General features: G+C 32.5%; 1 protein-coding gene and 1 long non-coding RNA gene across 2 annotated transcripts; one reads left to right on the plus strand and one right to left on the minus strand.

Annotated features, from left to right (window-relative positions):
* The first annotated feature begins 940 nt into the window (after window positions 1–940).
* LOC127721112 (uncharacterized) lies at window positions 941–2,749 on the plus strand. Its single transcript, XM_052227788.1, has one exon. The coding sequence runs from the start codon at window positions 1,007–1,009 to the stop codon at window positions 2,747–2,749; it is 1,743 nt and encodes a 580-aa protein (XP_052083748.1). The 5' UTR covers window positions 941–1,006.
* Window positions 2,750–14,708: 11,959 nt separating this feature from the next.
* On the minus strand, window positions 14,709–19,036 carry LOC127722452 (uncharacterized). Its single transcript, XR_007991738.1, has 3 exons — window positions 18,749–19,036; window positions 16,765–16,893; window positions 14,709–15,318 (listed from the first exon to the last, which is right to left on the minus strand). It is a non-coding gene; the product is annotated as an uncharacterized LOC127722452 (long non-coding RNA).
* Between the last annotated feature and the right edge of the window lie 839 nt (window positions 19,037–19,875).

Genomic DNA, 19,875 nt, shown 5'->3' on the forward strand with positions numbered 1-19,875 from the left:
AACAACAGGAACACTGAAGTGCAACAAAAACAAACGCCAACATACATAGAAACGAACTATTTGAAAACAACTGCCATATTCCTGATTTGGTACAGGAAACACGTAATAAATTTAAGTATCCGCGAAAATAAGTTAGTTTATAGTATTTTGACTATCTCTTACGTAGCAGCTATATATATAGGATGACATTTGCCACGATAAAAATAGTAAAGAGCAATCAAACAATAGTTGCATCAAACGAGGATACAAACATAGTCATAAAAAGTTAAATCACAAAAATACTGACCTCCGAGGAAAATTCAAAACGGAAAGTCCCTAATCAAATGGCAAAATCAATAACACAAACACATCAAACGAATGGACAACAACTGTCATATTCCTGACTTGGTACAGGCATTTTCTTATGTAGAAAATGGTGGGTTGTACCTGGTTTTATAGCGCTAAACCTCTCACTTGTATGACAGTCGCATCAAATTCCAGAGATATAGCACACTTATAATGAAAAATTTAAAACGAGAGTTTCGTCTACATTATACTACTACTAAGTAGTATTCGAATTAAAACAGTTGCAAAAAAATTATAAAAAAAACAAGTTGTACTATGAAAAAGGATTTTAAACCAATAATAATTAAAAAAAAACCCAATCTATGCCTGGTGTAAACAACTTTCTGTTTTGAATAAGTTCAACATTTTATATTAATCAAATACTAGGCTACAATTCACGACGCTAAGCGTGTGCGAACGTCATTATACGAATTCAAAATGAATAAGTATATAAATTTGTATTTTTATAGAGTACTTGGCTTGGGCAGAAAATTACTCAACAGAAAAAGACTTAGTAAAATACCTGATAAGAAAAGTTGGTACTGAAATAGACATACGTAATAGACAACGACTTTTTATAATTCTTGATATGATCCATAATGTTGATACCCCAAACTTAAAAAAAATATAAAAAAAAAGTTTAGCAGAAGGACTGGATTTGCCAGGTAGTGACTTAGATGTAATGTATGTCGCTAATGAAGTACATGGAGATATAGAGAATGTACGGAATATCAAACTCAAAGAACAAAGTACTATACTGGTTATGGAGACATCAATTGAGCATCCCGGATTTACTAGACTCAGATTCATTGCAATAGGGGAAACAGAAATTGTATTTGTTACAAATACTGGAAAAGACTTATATTTTTCGGTCAACGTTTTTTTGGATACAGTGAAGTCAATACTTGGGAATTTCAATCTTTCTCAACATGGCCCTTGTCTATCAGATCCAAATCAAACTTTTGATTTAGCATTCTGCTTACGAAGTAAATATATACCCAACAATGTAATTCCATGGGCAATGCGTCACCGAAAGCAATGGCCCCCTAATTTCGTAATTGACAAGATTAAAAATAGCGGATGTTTGTTAGTACCCATAGGACCTAAGATCGGGTCAGGCTGTAATTTATTATGGCGAATATCTTTCTCTGTTGCAGAAAAACTACTTGTTCATTCGTTTAACTTCACTCAACTCTTATGTTATGGTCTTCTCAAATTAACATTAAAGCGTATCGTTAACACGAATGAAAATGTCAAAGATTTATTGTGTTCTTACTTTTTGAAGACGGCTTTATTCTGGGTCTCAGAGGAGGTCAATTTAGAAATGTTTCAATTACCCAAATTATATATTTGTTTTTCTCTCTGCCTTGATAAATTATTGTTATGGGTAAACAGCTGTTATTGTCCGAATTTCTTTATACCTGAACACAACATGTTCCTTGGAAAGATCGATCAGAGTAATAATAAAATACTGCTCAGTGTAATAAAAAGTATTAAATATGGTGGAATTGGTGGGTTGATGACAAATTTAGTTTCGGCTGACAATGGAAATCATCGTTTATTAAGAATAAAGGATGAAACTTCGTTCATCATGTTAGACTTTTTATTTTACAGGATTTGTGGATCGTATATGGCGCCAATATATTCACGTTTTTATGAAGTATTGGCGTTTATTGAATCTTTACTAATGTATGAACAATCTGCATGTATTATTGGGGTGTGTAATCATTATAAGGCTAGAATCAATCAATTTGCAGCACAAATACGACCACTACCAACCACAGTAAATAAAGAGTACTACATGCACAAACGTTATCATAGACATTTACAAGACGGTACAATGACAGATGCCGTGTCAGGTTGGTTGTTATACGCGTCATATTATTATGTGACAGGTCAGCACAAAGTTACACTTGAACTAACAGACTATATTCTATCACGATGTACACCGGATATGATTCCTATAGGCTGTAACGAATATGACGAATGTGATGCATATTACTACAGAAAAAATGTTCATTCCACATTGACATTAATTGAAAGGATGAAAATGGCAGCTGAAGAAAGTGTTTGTTACATGCAACACTCATCATTAATACCAGGAGAACTACAACTGGAGGTTCAAGATAGGGATATTGATATACCGGTCATTGTAATGTCTCACAGTCTTAGATTCCTATGCTATCATCATTTTGGTGATAGGTCAAATAAAAAACAAGCATTACGCGATTTACATTTAACATTAGAAGATCAACATAATATTCTACCAGGTAAATTATCAGAATCATTTACAATACTTGGTGTATGTTATGAGATATCTGGTGATAGAGACAAAGCCTTTCAGTTGTATGATAAAGCTCTGCAATGCGTTGTTTGTGTATGTGTCACAGCGGAAAAAAGGAAATCAAAACTTTTGGAGATTTGATATAGATCTTGTTTTAATAAAAGAGATGATTTAACCTTTCCTATTGTTAATTATCCGTTTTTAGATGGTTACGTTCTCTTAGCACCATCGTATGGTGTTCATATATCTCAACTTGTTTCGAATAATTACACCAGGGTTTTCGATATCACAAACTTGATAAAACTTTTACTAAGTTCCATCATCGGTACAAGGACATCATTCGTAAATATAAATCTACGTACAGACATATTATACGTTCAGGTTTTTTTCATCCCGTCTTTTTATGGTAATATTCTATACAAAGCACAAACACTGTCGTCATTCACCCAAAAAGCTACCCAAACAGACTTATTCACAAGGGATATAGTTACGATTATGTTGTCAAGTCATTAAAGATGGTTTTTTTTTTCAATTAATATTGATTCACTCAAAGGTTCTTTGCATCTGAAATAATAAACACATTTACTCCAAAACCAGGTGTTGACATGATACGGGTTATGTTCTTCTCGTATAATTTATGATGACGTGATATTATACACCTAACGGGAGAAATTGTGGTTGATTTTCATATGATGTAGACATAATCGTTTGATCAGTTTGATTGAGGTCTGGAGCTGGCATGTCAATAACTGCTAGTAGTCCTTTGTTAATGTATGTTGATTATTGTCAATTTGCTTAGTTTTTTTTTCTGTTACCTATATTTCACATCGGACTCGGACTTCCTTTGAACTGCGTTTTACTGTGCGTATTGTCGTGTTTTTCTTTATTCCAAATTGACTAGCGGTAAAAGGGTTACGTAGTATTATAGAATTGATAAGAAGTAGCGGATTCGTAAACAATAATCAACGAGCGACTTTAGAAAAGAAAATTGAAAGTCCTTGTAAGTTCAAAGTGACAAGTGTAATGGGCATATGGATGTTTATTTTATCAAGGAATTGAACTCATATATACAATTCCTTGATTTTATAGTGGCTACAACTATTGTGTAATAGCCACAATCGTATGAAGTTTCAGTTCATTATAACGATGTTAAAAATCGACCAATGTTAAAATCTGACATTCGGAATAAACTCTTTTTTATGATTGTAAAGAAAATGTTTTATTTATTTTTTCTCTTGTATCGGTGTCGTTCTATATTTTGATATTGCTATATAATTATACTCAAGAACGTTCAAATGTCGAACATAATCTTCCTTTAAAAAATAACAACCAAAATAAAATAAATCAAAATAATTTGAAAAGAACATGAACAAACCAAGACATAATGTTTATTTCATAGACTACAGAAGCTAAATAAGTTATCAACGAGTTTATTTTCATGAATTAACAATTAAACGCTTTAAGAGTATAATTTAAATATTGATTTATGTCAGCACTCGTGGTTTAGTGGTATCATGCATAGAGTGAAAACTGTAATGATTTACGATGAAAATACGCACGAGTTCGAACCCTTCATATGAAACTCGTTTTTGAGAGGATTTAAGATCGTAAGTTACAAGTTATAATATAAGTTATGTTAAGTTAACACAGTGGTCAGTGGATTCTTAAAAAATAATCTACTGATAAAACAATAGACTGACGTCAGAGAAATGGTTTATGGGTTGAGATCTCACAAAACAAGTTTAGTCCCGCCGTATTGTAGCGCCTGTCCCAGGTCAGAAATAATGACCAATGACGAGGTTCCTAACAACTTTTATTAAACCCATGCATCGATATGAGATGTAAAGTTAAAATAACACATACTTATGTATATTTGCGGCATCGCACTAAAACGTTCCTGTCGATATATTACCTACATGGTTATATTGTATCAGCAGATTCATATGTAATTTTTCGAAAAAATGATTTTCTACCCCAGGAATAACCTTCGCTGTACTTTACAAAACCTTCCGGAATTTTGGATCCTCAAGGATCTCCAACTTCTTACTTAATTGACTCTTTAACTTTTTTGATTTGAGCGTCACTGATGAGTCTTTTGTAGACGAATCGCACGTCTGACGTACAAAATTTTAATCCTGGTATCTATGATGAGTTTATATATAACCTATATGTGTTACCAAAGCAGATATCTTAACTTTTGACACAGAATTAATAAATTGTTACTTAGCTGAAACATGAACAAGTTCACCGTACTTAAATAATAAGAAAACGTCTACACTTATAAATATAACATATGCGATTTTCTGAAACAAAACTGGCCCTCAAATTTGTAAAAGAGAGTAAACACGACAGTTTTCATAAAATGGTTCGTACTTCTGAAATTAATTGATTGCTTTTCTGTCATGTAAGAGTATTTCATAGATTATTACTAGCAATAGATTCTGTGTCAAGTGATCAAGGTCGGCAAAATATGTTTAGAGCAATCCTTTCGCCTTAAAAATTGTTCAGTTATTATCAGTACAAAAGGAAAAAGAACAATGTATTAGTTTGCGTAATTGATAAATGTTATGTTTCATGTTTTTCTTTGTTGACATATTTGTTTGTTTTATAGTGATTGAGACTATAACCCCTATTTTTGACACTTTTACCTATTCTGTCTGTTTGTTTTGTTCACACATTGTTGTCAATACAATACAATTATATGCGACTGTCATACAAGTGAGAGGTTTAGCTAGCTTTAAAACCAGGTTTAATCTACCATTTTCTACATAAGGAAATGCTTGTACCAAGTCAATAATATGACAGTTGTTTTCCATTCGTTTGATGTGTTTGAGCTTTTGATTTTGCCAATTGTTAAGGGTCTTTCTGTTTTTGAATTCTCCTTGGAGTTCGGTATTTTTGTTGTTTTACCTTTCCGCTACTGTTATTAAACAATTGTATATAAATATTATTCGCTATCTATTACTGTTAATACATAAAATTGAGAATGGAAATGGGGAATGTACATGCATGTGTGTATAGACATTTCATTTGTATTTTGTAATATGCTGATGAGCAGTATTGGTTTTTGGGAATAAGACTATTATTATAGTATCATTCTAAATTTTAAATTTTAACAGTGATTCTGGAAATTGCCTCGTTTAGCTTGGTTTGGTTAAACCATTTTTTTGTTTATAGCTATGCACTGTAGGTGTTTTTTGTACTTATTACACTACTGCTATCATTGCAATTTACACTGGTTTTGTTGTGGTTTAAATAAAAGTATAGAAGTTTCAAATAGGCTTGATCTATTTCATTGTGATGCTTGTCGCAGACTTTCAGAATGTTGACTTGTTCAGACATTGCCTCAGCATGATCTATATATGGGGTAAACGATTTATTTTATTTCATCTTTCCTTGTGGCTTAGCTGACCCCTTCCGGGCCAAGCTTTTGTATTCTGTATTATTCTTTTATCGTTTTATGTTTTTCTTTCATTTTCATCTTGTTGGACAAATGTATATATTTATATATATATATATATATATACAACTCGTCTAAACATCAGCCCAACAATGTTAGATCTGTAAATTTGCTTTCGCAAATTTTTTGTTCTTCCCTCGCCATTATTTTTACTTATTCAGAGTAAAATTGTTTCTCATAAAAAAATAAACAATATATATATAATATCGCATGTAACATCGACATGAAAGAATTATTTCTTAATTTTACCGCAATTCTGAAGTGTGATCCTTCATTGCCATCAAGAAAAATTGCTACTGGTTGTGATACAATTTGAATTCAATATATACGGCAGAAACTGTTAAAAAGGCAGAAGAATCAAGAGGGATATTCAAACTCATAAGTAGAAGAAAATCTGGCAATGACATGGCTAAACAGAAACGATCCGAAGACAAAAAACAGTGAAAAACACAACATAGAATACTAAAGACTGAGCAACACTAACCTACCCAGGAGAGCGGGGATACTCTCAGTTGATCCCGAAGGGTAAGCAGATTCTGCTCTACATGTTGTCATATCTCTTTAAGAGAATGAAACATAAAGCAAAAGATATATAATTTCAAGATCCTAATCTATATAATGAGTTTTCTATCAACAATGTTCTTTTACCTTTGATATTATAGCAGATCAAATCGATGTTACCTGCCCTATAAACACGTAAAAGCAAATATCAAATCTTTTATACTTAAACACAACACTTATAACTATTTTTGGTATTGGTATATCATGATCACTTTGTTTTTGTTTCATGTGTACGATGTGATTCATTTTATCTTTTTACCTCATCTTCATGTTGTCAATGAAAATATTAATGTGAAGTCTAGAACTACAATTCCTCAGTTGGACGCTACTTAAGAAGAATTACACACATCATGATAATTACTATAAAAATGGATTTGTTTCTAGTATATTTCAAGAGGAATCGTGAGCTTAGATGAAAAAAAATAAGAAATAAGAGAAAATAAAACAAAACCGGACGTAATTATGTAATAGTCTAAATAAGCATTTAAACCATCTATAGTAAGTAATTTTTTTTTACAAAGGAAAACTTATTTTCTTAATGAATTAACGACATTGAGTTTGAGACAGTTAGGCAGTAGACATCAACCAAACGACACAAAAAAAGATATCTTGATTTCAACAAAGGTATTCAACCATTGATAGTTTTCATAAATCGATTCTGACACTATATTGATGAATTGTGTCATGTATGGAAAACGAATCATCTGTTAAAACTCATCAAAGGTAAAAATATGTAAAAAATTAAAACAAACTTTTCGAAGACATTTAAAACATAAAAGATTATTTTTTAGTCAATTCTGAGATACATGTACGAGCTGTTGAAGTTAAAAGCCACGATACGTCAAAAATACATAACATATATAGGGAAAATCATGGTTTTCGACAGGTACTTTTACATTTTGAAGATATTTTGTTTTGATAGCCCACAGATATATTTTCAAATAATATACGATTTGAAAAAGAACGACGAATCGATTGATGCAAACGTGCTAGTTTTTAAGAATGAAAATGTTCGGAGACGTTATATTGATGTATACGTTAACAAATACACAAGAACAATAACAAAACACGCTCAGGTTACTAAAATACTTATAAAAATAAGGAGATGTGGTATAATAGCCAATGAGACAATTATCAACCAAAGTTCAAATGAAGAGGATGTAAGCAATTATAGGCAATCGTACGACCTTCAACAATGAGAAAAACCCATACCGTATGGTCGGCTATAAAAGGCCCCGACATGAAAAATATGAAACAATTCAATTGAGAAAACTAACGGCCTAATTTATAACAAAACAATATACGAAAAACTTTCAAAGTCAACGTGCTGAAAATGTAAAAAAATAAATCATTCAGTCCTTTACGGTTTCCTATGTTCAAACACTAGACAGATGTCAACCAACTATGATCATTAAGACAATGTTAAAAAAATACGTTCTAGCAAAAAACTCAGTCAGCAATGTTCTTTTAATTTTGATTTATTTTCTTAGTTTAATAATAAAGTTTGTGATAAGGTCAGTTTGATTGGAACCAGTAATGGTTGTAGTAAGTCCGTGATATTTGGTGTGCAGTTAATTGTAATTCAGCATAATGATTGTGATATTTTCATGGAGATTATTTGGCCATGCATTTCAGCCATCGTTCCTGGACTCTGAAAGTTTTGCATATTTTACATCTTAAAGTATTGCCATTAATTTCAGCATTATCATTACACTATTAAAATTATATCACGGCGAGACATATATCTGTGTCAACAGTTTATTGTTTAAATATGTTGCTATCATATCTATCCCTGAATTTTAAATCGGTGGCTGGTTGCTTGTAGGGGCATTAGCTAAGAGATATAACAAAAAATTAAATATGATTTTTATGCCACCGCAACTGAAAGTTGGGGTCATATTGTTTTACCCCTGTCCGTCCGTCCGTCCGTCCCATTATGGCTATATAGCTATTCTAGATAACTCCTCCTACAGTTTGAATGCTAGGATGTTTGTTCATATATTGAAGGTGTGTATGTGGTCAGGGTTTTGATTTTTATTGATATTTGCTCTTTTGGGAGATAGTTGAACTTTGTCATTTTTTGGAGTATTTACTTGCATAAGAGTTGCATAGCGTTTCCGGATAACTCCTCCTACAGTTTGAATGCTAGGAAGTTTTCACATTGCTGGCTGTTTGAACATACATTGAAGGTGTGCATGTGGTCCGGGTTTTGACTTTTATTGATATTTGCTCTTTTGGGAGATAGTTGATTTTTGTCATTTTTGGATTATTTACTTGCATAAGAGGTGCATAGCGTTTCCAGATAACTCCTCCTACAGTGTGAATGCTAGGAAGTTTTCACAATGCTGGCTGTTTGTACATATATTGAAGGTGTGCATGTGGTCAGGGTATTGATTTTTATTGATATTTGCTCTTTTGGGAGATAATTGAACTTTGTCATTTTTTGGAGTATTTACTTGCATAAGAGGTGAATAGCGTTTTCGGATAACTCCTCCTACAGTTTGAATGCTAGGAAGTTTTCGCATTGCTGGCTGTTTGTACATATATTGAAGGTGTGCATGTGTTCAGGGTTTTGATTTTTAGTGATATTTGTTCTTTTGGGAGATAGTCATTTTTGGAGAATATACTTGCATAAGAGGTGCATAGCGTTTCCAGATAACTCCTCCTACAGTGAACCATAGACAACAGTGCTCCCATGCTCAACTTTGTGTATTTTAGAATAACACTTTGCATTTGCGGGGGCATCATTTGTGTTTCCCAGACACAATAATATCTCAAAGAAAGTCCTACATTGACTTTGTTTTAATACAGTTACTTCAGAGTGGAGGTCGGGGGCATCACTTTGTCTAGTTTTTTGTTCAATCAATAACGAAAGTGATATATTGAAATAATAATTCGCTTTTAGCAGCCAATTTTGTTCAATCTTCTCAAAATAAGCTAAGAAACATCGCTGATGAATTATTCACTTGCAAGTGAATAATTTGACCTCATTGAATCCGTATTCATGTGACCTTCAATTTAACCCCTAAGTTGGAGATGGGTTACGCATGTATTCAGCTATTAAAAGGAAAAGAATGTCAACATTGAAATTGAAACAAGAATGAACCATTTGGTTGACTGATTCGATCCACAAAACATCATTCTTATACAGGTAAAACTGATGTTAAACATACTTTTAAATTTACTTTATGAAATCAAACAGACCTAGAAAAATCCAATTGCACGTGGTCAATTGTTTAATTTAGACTTTTTGTAATTTCGATATACGTTTTAGTATGTTATAAATCAAATATGAGAATTAGAGTCGATGAAAATGAATTTGATAGCTAATGCCCATTTAATATACACCACTATTTTGTTCCTATATCAAACATAGCCGCTATATCGTAATATTGATTGCTTTCATGATAAGCAATATGTTAAACGCAACCGATCCTTCATTCTACTTTTGTTTCCTCTCTGTTTCTTGTTTATATATTGCATTTTCTAAATGAATTATTCCCCTACTTACCCTTATATGTCTCTTATCCAATTTATATATTTCACATCTTTTTACTAGATGTTATATATACATGAATATACGTATAAATCATAAATTGTCACTAACAACAACATGTTTTCTTCAGTATTGAAGCATTTCTGCCCAAAGAAGAAGAAGAAGAAGAAGAAGAAGAAGAAGACAAAGAAGAAGAAGAAGAAGAAGAAGAAGAAGAAGAAGAAGAAGAACCCTTAACAAGCAGATCCCGTGATATCCCAGTTTGTAGAGCGGAAGACTGTAGTGGAATCAGAAAAATAAGACACCCTTAGGTCTGTGGATATAGTCCGACTCGAAAGGTATTTTTCCCCGTTTACCTCTAAAATTTTACGTTTTTTGATGGATTTCCAGCGCATGCACAATAAATGACTTTTTATGGTGGTATGACGTTTTACTGTTTTGCATTATCGACCGACCACCCTAGTAGACATATATCACGTAATTTTCCTAAATATAAAATAATTCATAACACCTTGTGTTTTCCCTTATCAATTATTCTACAAATAAAGTTCCCAAGGCTAGTGGGATACTGTAATTAGAACCGATAAAGTAATGCAATGTCACATGTACGCAAAAGGCGTTATTTTATTATTCAATAAACAACAGGGCGACTAGCTCACATGATAGAGCGCTCGCTCAGCATGCGGGAGATACCAGGGTTGATGCCCGGTTCCTCCATGGACTATACGTTTTTCAGTATCAAAAATGAACAGAAAGACTTAAACATTAACAAAATTGCAACATGAACTACTTGGGTGTTTTTGTGTCCAAGTAATCATCATAAATTCTACCAACTTAATAGTGATAAATATATATGAGTTCGGGTTGAAATCAACGTATTTTTAATGAAAAAGTAAGTAAATGAAAACTGAGAAATTTTGATATTTGTGTTATTATGAATCAACATCTTTTATTACAATATGACTTTATTTATGTACAATCACACACATGATTGTATAAGGAAACTGACAAAATTTCCCGACCAGAAATCAATAGTTTAAGACAAAAACTAAGATTTTATAAAAAATTCAACGAAAATAGGAAACCTGAAAATTTCTCAGTTGTAACTCTATTTCTAACATAGCAAACATGATTGTTTTCGGAAACTGACAACATTTTAGGACTAACAGAATAGATACTATTATGAATCAAAAACTAAGAATTTTATCATAAAATCTCCGAAAACAGGAAACTAGAAAATTTGTGAAATGTAGGGCAATTTAAGATCTATTTTACAATGTTTTCTGAAATATGAACTAAATAAGTTAAAATATTTAACTTTTTTTTCTCTTTCAAACAATATTAAATTTAATATACATCCTAGTCAAAAGTCAATTAAAAAAAATCATACAAAAAAGAAAATTAAAGTAAATAAAATTTATATTATGACCCTGTCGAAACCTCTGTTGTCAAGATTTTTTTAAGGGTATGACTGGATCATCAATTTGCTATAGCTAAGGAAAAGTTGTTCTAGAGCCTAAAGAGGTAGCATAAAGAAAGGATTTTTGATACATATTACGTCGAAGTATTGGAACTTTATAAGTTTTGCTATTACGCAGATTATACACAGAGCTGGTAGATTCATATATAATGGGTTGATATAATATCTGCAAGATAATCTGGCCGCAGTCTGATTATTAATGTGCATGTATATAAAATAATTAGACTTAGTATGGTAGCCAATGAGAAAACTATCCACCAAGTATCCACCACCGAGACCAAAAATGTGGGTTTAAGCAACAATAAAGCACTGTACACATATGAATAAAACTCAAACCGGATAGTCAGCTATAAAAAAAAGGCTACAGCTTGACAAAAAGTGAAAGAATTCAAAAGAACAAACTAACGGCCTGATTAATTACAAAAACATAAACGAAAAATTTGACAGTTATTTCCTCTTCTGTATTTGATATAAGAGAAATACATATTTTGTAACTGACAAACCATAAGTGATAGAAACATAGAACCTTTTGATTTGAGGTCATTGGTCCTCCAATAAATAAAATGAGGTCAAAGGTCAAGGTCATGTTCTAAATTTTGATTTTGGCTTATTATCGCCTCTTCCGAGAAACCGTTTAAGATATCATCAACATATTTTAACTAAATTGTAAGCTGCTACAGGTCGTAACACATAGATTTTAGTTTAAAGGGTACGTTAACATTTAGTTGAAATGTCCCCCTCTTTTAGTTTAATTAGCTGTATGGTGATATATCTTATCAACCATATATAGGAGAGACTTGGGGTCTTTTGATTTGAGGTACTTGTTTTATGATCTGGAAATTGAGATCAAGGTCAAAGTTTAATTTGATGCTTTAGATTTTGACCTTTCATCTAACCTTTAATTGGTAGATGATAAAGTCATATGGTATTTTACACTGTTTTGCAGACATATGACCTTGAAGATGGTCAACTGGAATAGACCTTGCGTAAACTGGAAGTAGAAATTTTTGCATACTTTTCATGTAAAAGTTACATGAACTTTATATTTTTAGAATTAGTGTGAAGTTACAATCAAATGAAGCCGGAGTTGAAATTTTGCAATCCGGATGTACCTATTATTCTCCCTTATTGGGGTGGCTTTAATTTTGTTTTCTTTTTTCGTCTATGGTATTCCTAATCTTCAATTTTAATACAAAATATTCTCTTATCAAATAAAACAAATACTGCTAATTTTGAATCATTTTAGTTATATCTCGGTGTATCCGATAACGTTCGCCGAACATTCAACGAAGACCTTAAATGGCTTTGTGAATTTCAAATAAAACTAAACTGAAGTTTACGGATGCTTTGTGAGTTCTGAGCTCCCTAAACGGAAAGAATAATCAATGATGTTTAAAAAAAAAACAGAGAGTTTAATAGTCGATATACTACTTACTTTTTTAAAAAAGGATCTGAGCCAGATATGATCAGTCAGAAGATGCTTGAAATATCACCCTTAAAATACCTAATTAAACTCAGTTTGTTGTTTTAAAAATGGGAGTATGTCCTTTAACACAGATAACACTGAAATAATGAATTGTTCAAATATCCCAGATTTTTTTTTCTTTCAATGGAATATCTATATCTTATAAATCAGGTCATAAACTCTGGTTGACTCTTTCCCAGGATACAAAGTAGAAAAAAGTAAAATAACAATAATGACGAACTCCGAGGAAAATTCAAAACGGGAAGTCCGTAATCAAATGGCAAAATCAAAAGCTCAAACACATCAAACGAATGGATAACAACTGTAATATTCCTGACTTGGTACAGGCATTTTCTTATGTAGAAAATGGTGGATTAAACCTGGTTTTATAGCTAGCTAAACCTCTCACTTGTATGACAGTCACTTACAATTCCATTATATTGAAAGAGCATGTAGAAAATATTGCCAGAACATTGAACCAAACATTAAGGAGCCTTACGAAAATTAAAATTCAAGATGAAAAGACAAAAACTTTGAAAATGTCTCTGGTCTTTATTCGTCCTATCTTTGAGTATGCATGTGAAGGGGGACAATTGTGGTATTTGCGAATCAAACAAATTAGAAAAACTTCACCCTCAAGCTGTGAGAATTATAACAGGATTATAAATCGTTAATAATGCTCAATATCTTTTTGAAAAGATTGACTAGAAACCCTTACATAGTAGAAATTACAGACGAACACTTCAATTATTCTATAAGATACTAGTATACAGCGGTCTTGCCTCAAAATGTTTGTGTGATTTAATTCCTCCATCTATACAAAGTACAACTATTTATCCATAGCGAATGGCAATGATTTAATCGTCCCCTTTTGTAGACTCTCCTTAACAAATTCTTCGTGTATTACTTCATCTATTAGGAGAGAGGAAGAAATTATCAATCTATCTGTACCCTTGATACTCTATCTAAGTTCAAAACTCTATGTTGAATTGAACATACGAAATTAAACAAAAAAAGACTGTACTTCGCATTTCATTGATGGTCCGTGGAAATTGAATACAACCTTAACACAGCGCAAAATTTTTCAATAACAACTTATTTTAAATGTCGACACTGATCATTTTTGTGTGCTTCACAATGCTTGTACATATAAAAATCTCTGGCATTGCATTAGGTCATGTTATAGTATGTCCATAAATCAAACTGGCCAGTTGATGCGTTCCAGGGCCCGTATGCATAAAGCTACTTAAGTTTAGATATCCAATCGTAATACTAATTTATCGTAGGACATGTAGAAAAATCCGTCCGTTCGGAACAAATCTTAACTTAAGTAGCTTTATGCACACGGGCCCTGAAATCCATCATGCATCTAAAAGTTTTCGATAAAAATTAAGTCTTTAAAATTACATCTAATTAACATCACCATCAAAATAAAAAGATGAAGTAAGATTGATGAGAAAACACACACACCTACACTGTATCCACGAAACGTTTTATTAAACACACTGGTCTGTTTTTATTTCATGTCAAAAAAAATATTTTCTGGTTGGGAGGCAAATTGGTAGGAATGAATGAGTAAAATAAAAACAATAGTATTTGATGTTTTGATGAACAAACATGGAGTAAACAGTTGCATAATTATCATGAAATGTATTCCAGCAACTTTAATTGAAAAAGATCCGTTGATATCATTTTCTTATATTCAAAATAAGACAAACAAACAGATAAATCTTATATAATAGTATTTACAGTTAAGATTTTCCCATTCGTGGTCATATATGTTGTATATTGAATACATGGTCAAAAATAATATCCTACAAAATTAATGTACGGCAACCGATCCGACAAAAAATAGTTTATATCTTGACCATTGACAAGCAGGTTTCCTTGTGCAGATATATCTTGATATCAGGTGTAACTGAAATTGTATCACCTCTAAACAAGAATACCATAACAACAGCCGTACCCATGTGGTCGAAGTTTGTACCCTCACCTCTATCGGTATGCTGAGCAACGTAACCAGATACGATAATAGCGTTATTTCTGTTGACTGTAAAGGCTGCTGCATCGGTATGCGTTTTTACGATAACAATGACTTGATAAAGCCCTGTATCCTTGGTTGTAAATATACCTGAGGAAATGGTTTCTGATAAATTTCCAACTCCCAATGAGGTTTTGATGTCTTTGAACTTGATGGTTTGTCCTTTTTGCACAGTTGTATCCACAATAACGCATGCTGTAAAGGCCACTTAAAAGAAAGAAATAAAACATTCAATTTTTGTATATTAATCACACGAAGCAACAATACCATATAACTTCCCACCACTTCTCGGAAAACTTATAAACAATCATGTGTTAATATACATAGGTCATTATACATAATAAAAAAAATATTAAGCGCGATCGGTAGCGTTTAGAGGGCTTTTGGATTTACATGTATTACATGTAAGTTGAAAAAAAACTATATAGTACAAAATTGAACTGTCTGATTTTTGTATATTTAGTACACAGTCACTTTAAAAAAATGGAAGAACAATATTAAGACACGAGTAAAGACTGAGGTATTGTTTTAAAGGTGTGGATCCTTGCACCAAATTAAGTACAATAATAAAATATTAAGTAAGGATATATTTTTTTCTGCACATGTAAGCCATTGGTGGCCTTCGGCTGTTGTCTGCTCTATGGTCGGGTTGTTGTCTCTTTGACACATTCCCCATTTCCATTCTCAATTTTAAAATGTCAAGTTATCCAATCACCTTAATCAGTATGAAACTTACTATGTTATAAACAAGAATGCTGACTTAATTGGAAGAAAAGGACAATGCTTTGTCAATAATTATTGATTTAACAATTTTTCATTATTTTTTATCACTCATCAAATTTGAAATCCTGTTTGCATAGACATGAATTTTGAAGATATTATGTGAAGTTTAAGAAATGGAATATGAACGCATATCAAGATGAACAACGAGTTTTTGAGATCACCTCCGTATTGTGAGACAATGAATTCAATTCAAAATAAAAAGTTCCCTTGAAATAATTCTAAATACTGTATGAATAAATAGTATATACTGAGTATACACCAATTAGATTACAACCAACAGAACAAACAACATAAAGGCCTATAAACGTCGACATATAGACTATTCGATAAGCGGTTTGCTCAGTGTGGAAGGCCCAACAGTGACCTATGATTGCTTTTACTGTCCATCCCTTCGCCTATCACACCTGCTCAGTCGCTTCGTAACTCTCATATTACGGCTTTTAGATGTGAGCAGGAATTGTCAGCGACGTCACAATGTGTAAACAAGCTTGCTTTCTTCATGCTCAAAACTGTCTAAGGAAGGGAGAAAGACCTGTAATAGAACGATAAACAGATTATCGTGTTTTCTACGTATAGACATCGTAAAATATCAATGTGTAGAAAACCCGATAATCTATACACATCGACGTCATTTGAAATCAGGTAGATTGTTACCTCATGGTCAATCCTACTACATCTACTTATTTTCATATATATACACATGGCTGTGCAATATGAAATATGTAAAGGAGTATAGTATCTACAAAAAATGGGGTAAATTGCCTCAAAATGGCAAAGATCCCCCACAAATAGCAAAATTTCTAAAAGAAATTTAAAAAAACTTTACAACATGAAGACAAAAATGTAATTTACACCATGTAATGACAGTACCTAGTTTTGTCTGTTGTGTTAAGTTCTCTGTCTTCATTTGAGTTTTATCAAGTTATTTTGATATGATTGATATCTGTTGATCCACTGTTGTAGAGCTGTTTGATTGGGTTGGTTTACCGCACAATTCTCCTGAAATAGAGAGAAAACTAATATTGTTTCTCACGCTCCCTAAATTTTCTAAAAAAATTGAGTGAAAAGCGTAAAGTTATCATCCACATGCGGAAAAATCGACAAAATATTTTCCCGCTGTAAATGTATAAAAAATAGTCGCGGACTTTTGTACCAAATTTGATATGCATGCACATTAATAAAGGACTCATGATAGAGCTAGACATTCACATTGATTACCAATCAACAACTTTTCATTGTGAAAGGGAGATTTTCCTTAATGTCGATTTGTTTGTAAACAAAACATATATTTATAATTAACTAATCGTTTTATGCACAGTAAATGTGGGAGGAAAGTTACTAAAGCTTATTTAACTCTTAAAATTAATCAAAGATTTCATACTTTCACTTTGGTATGCTGAACACAAGTTCTTTTTAAAACTCGTCAGTGGCTCTCCAATTAAGTCAGTTGAAATGCCGATTCAACTACGTAGCTGGAGGGAATTGAAAATCGCTAATTAAAAAAAATGTGTGCCAATACTACATGAAGGACAATATTTCTACTAGTTTTCACTATAAACAGTAGAAAGGGCAAGCATTTACTTTGCATATAATATATTCGTGTTTCCAATATCCATTATAAGGGAGCTACCATTTGATTTTTATGGGGGGAGCTAGGATGAAATTTGAAAAAAGGCAGGACAGGAGTTTTGAGTAAAAAAAAGGCAGGATGAGCAACTTGGCAAAAATGAAAGGCAGGATGACAATTTAGGTAAAAAAAGTCAGGATAAACTAATAAAAAAAAGACAGGACCGAATAGAGTGAAAAATAAAAAGGCAGGAGAAAGATTACAACTAAAAAAAAATGCAAGACAACATTTTTCATCCTAGCCCCCATAAAAATCAAATGGTAGCTCCCTAAATCATTTAAATACGAGACGTGGGTAAATGTAAACAAGAAATGAATCCATCGAGAGAAAAAAATTGACAGGTCTCTATACAATATGTCAATGTCTAAACTACCCGAGTCTAGATAAGTTTTCAAACATTAGATAAAACAAAATGCAACTACTGGCTTTACAGGTGTAAGTTCCTGACTTTGGACAGGCATATGCAGATGATGTCCGGTAAAACGTTTTTATATCGTAGCGCGCCCCTTTAATCTTGCTCTGTTGGAAATATTTATGAAATTTACAGCAAAACTTATCTCTGAAACGCATTTGGTTTTATATATTAATGCTTAATAGTGAAAACTGTTAATGTACATGTTGTCGCTTCTCAAACTACCAGATCAAATTATCTAGTATGAACATGTGTCCTTAATCTAGTATGAACATGTGTCCTCAATCTAGTATGAACATGTGTCCTCAATCAAGTATGAACATGTGTCCTCAATCAAGTATGAACATGTGTCTTTAATCTAGTATGAACATGTGTCCTTAGTGTGAACATGTGTCCTTAATCTAGTATGAACATGTGTCCTTAATCTAGTGTGAACATGTGTCCTTAATCTAGTATGATCATGTGTCCTTAATCTAGTATGAACATGTGTCCTAAATCTAGTATGAACATGTGTCCTTAATCTAGTATGAACATGTGTCTTTAATCTATTATTTACAGTGTAGTTTGGTATTTCTACTTTTCATTATCTAGTTTGGATTGTCTTCGAAAAAGGTTAGAAAAGAAAATATCTTCCCCGTGATTCAATTAGGATGTATGTCTATACTTTTGTTTTCAATGTAAGCTATAAGTCAATACCAGTAAGAGTTGATTAAACCTACAACATATACAAACACCAACCAACTGCAACGTACCTAAGAAGAACAAAAACAAAAACAAACAAGAACCAAGTGCTACAATGTATGTAGGTGACTTACCGCACATCACAAGGTATGTAACCGTCACGCCTAACACTGAAAACACCAATGATGTTGTCATGACCAGAATAAAAATTTTAATCCATAGTTTACGTGAGGAAAAAGTCTCTTTGGATATTTTGCTGTTTGAATACACAGTATCGTATGTTGGGTCGTCAACGTGTTTGCAATCCTCGTACTCCTCCATCTGTGTTCCTGAAAAATTCATTTCTGCTGTTAAGTTTAATCAGTCCTTCACATTAAGATATTAATTTGAATTGGAAGGATATCTATTTTCATCATCCACTACATTTGTTTAAACAAAGAAACATAATGAAATTTCCTTGTCATAAGTACTTTCCGTTCCAGAGTTTAACTGTTTCCGAATCGAAAGATGTCAAAGTGTTTCATATCAACTTAATTTTTTATAGTTTTATTGTTCAGTATCTAATTACTTGTTAATATTTCAACGCATTTGATTACTACAAAAGTGCAATACTTTTTTAAATATGAAGTATAAATATTTTGCAAAGCCAAAGGTGATATATGGCGGAAATAACAATACTTTGATGACAGTTTTGGAATGCAATATGAACACAATTAAAAAATGATTGCTGTAGTTGTTGGTTGCTAAACGGCCAGTGGCGATTATTTCATGCATGTTCGGGACGAGAACAAATTAACAATAAATACAATAAGTGTGTTCTGTAGTAGAGGCTGTCAGAGATGAAGGTCGGGGAAATTTAAACTGCCACTTGAAAATGAGGGCATACTGGAGGGACAGAAATTTTGCATTGCAACAAGTCACCTACGGAGCCTCCAAAAATTGTTGCAATGGTTTTTCACTTGCAGAGAACGTGTTACTCTCTTAAAGCGAGACAATGGATTTAACGTCCCCATTTTGACCGGATGTGGCTGCGTACTTGTACATCACGCCGAACCAAACAGACGCCCCACTTCGGCGAGTTTTTTTTTAATCTCGTTCGGAAGAAACCCAAAGTGACCATATTTCTATCCCCCAGTCACCCATGGGGGAAATAAAAAATGAAAACAGCACTTTATTTATTTCATGCGTTCAGAGCGCTTTTCTGGATTAACCTTCATCAGAAAAGCTGAAAGTCGAGTATTTGAAAGCCAAGGATATAATT

Source organism: Mytilus californianus, unplaced genomic scaffold (assembly GCF_021869535.1).
Source record: "Mytilus californianus isolate M0D057914Y unplaced genomic scaffold, xbMytCali1.0.p SCAF_12, whole genome shotgun sequence".
NCBI classification, from domain to species: Eukaryota; Metazoa; Mollusca; class Bivalvia; order Mytilida; family Mytilidae; genus Mytilus; species Mytilus californianus.

Bases quoted from the DNA above. Each gene is read 5' to 3' on its own strand.
- LOC127721112 (XM_052227788.1), top strand. From the start codon at position 1,007: ATGTATGTCGCTAATGAAGTACATGGAGATATAGAGAATGTACGGAAT.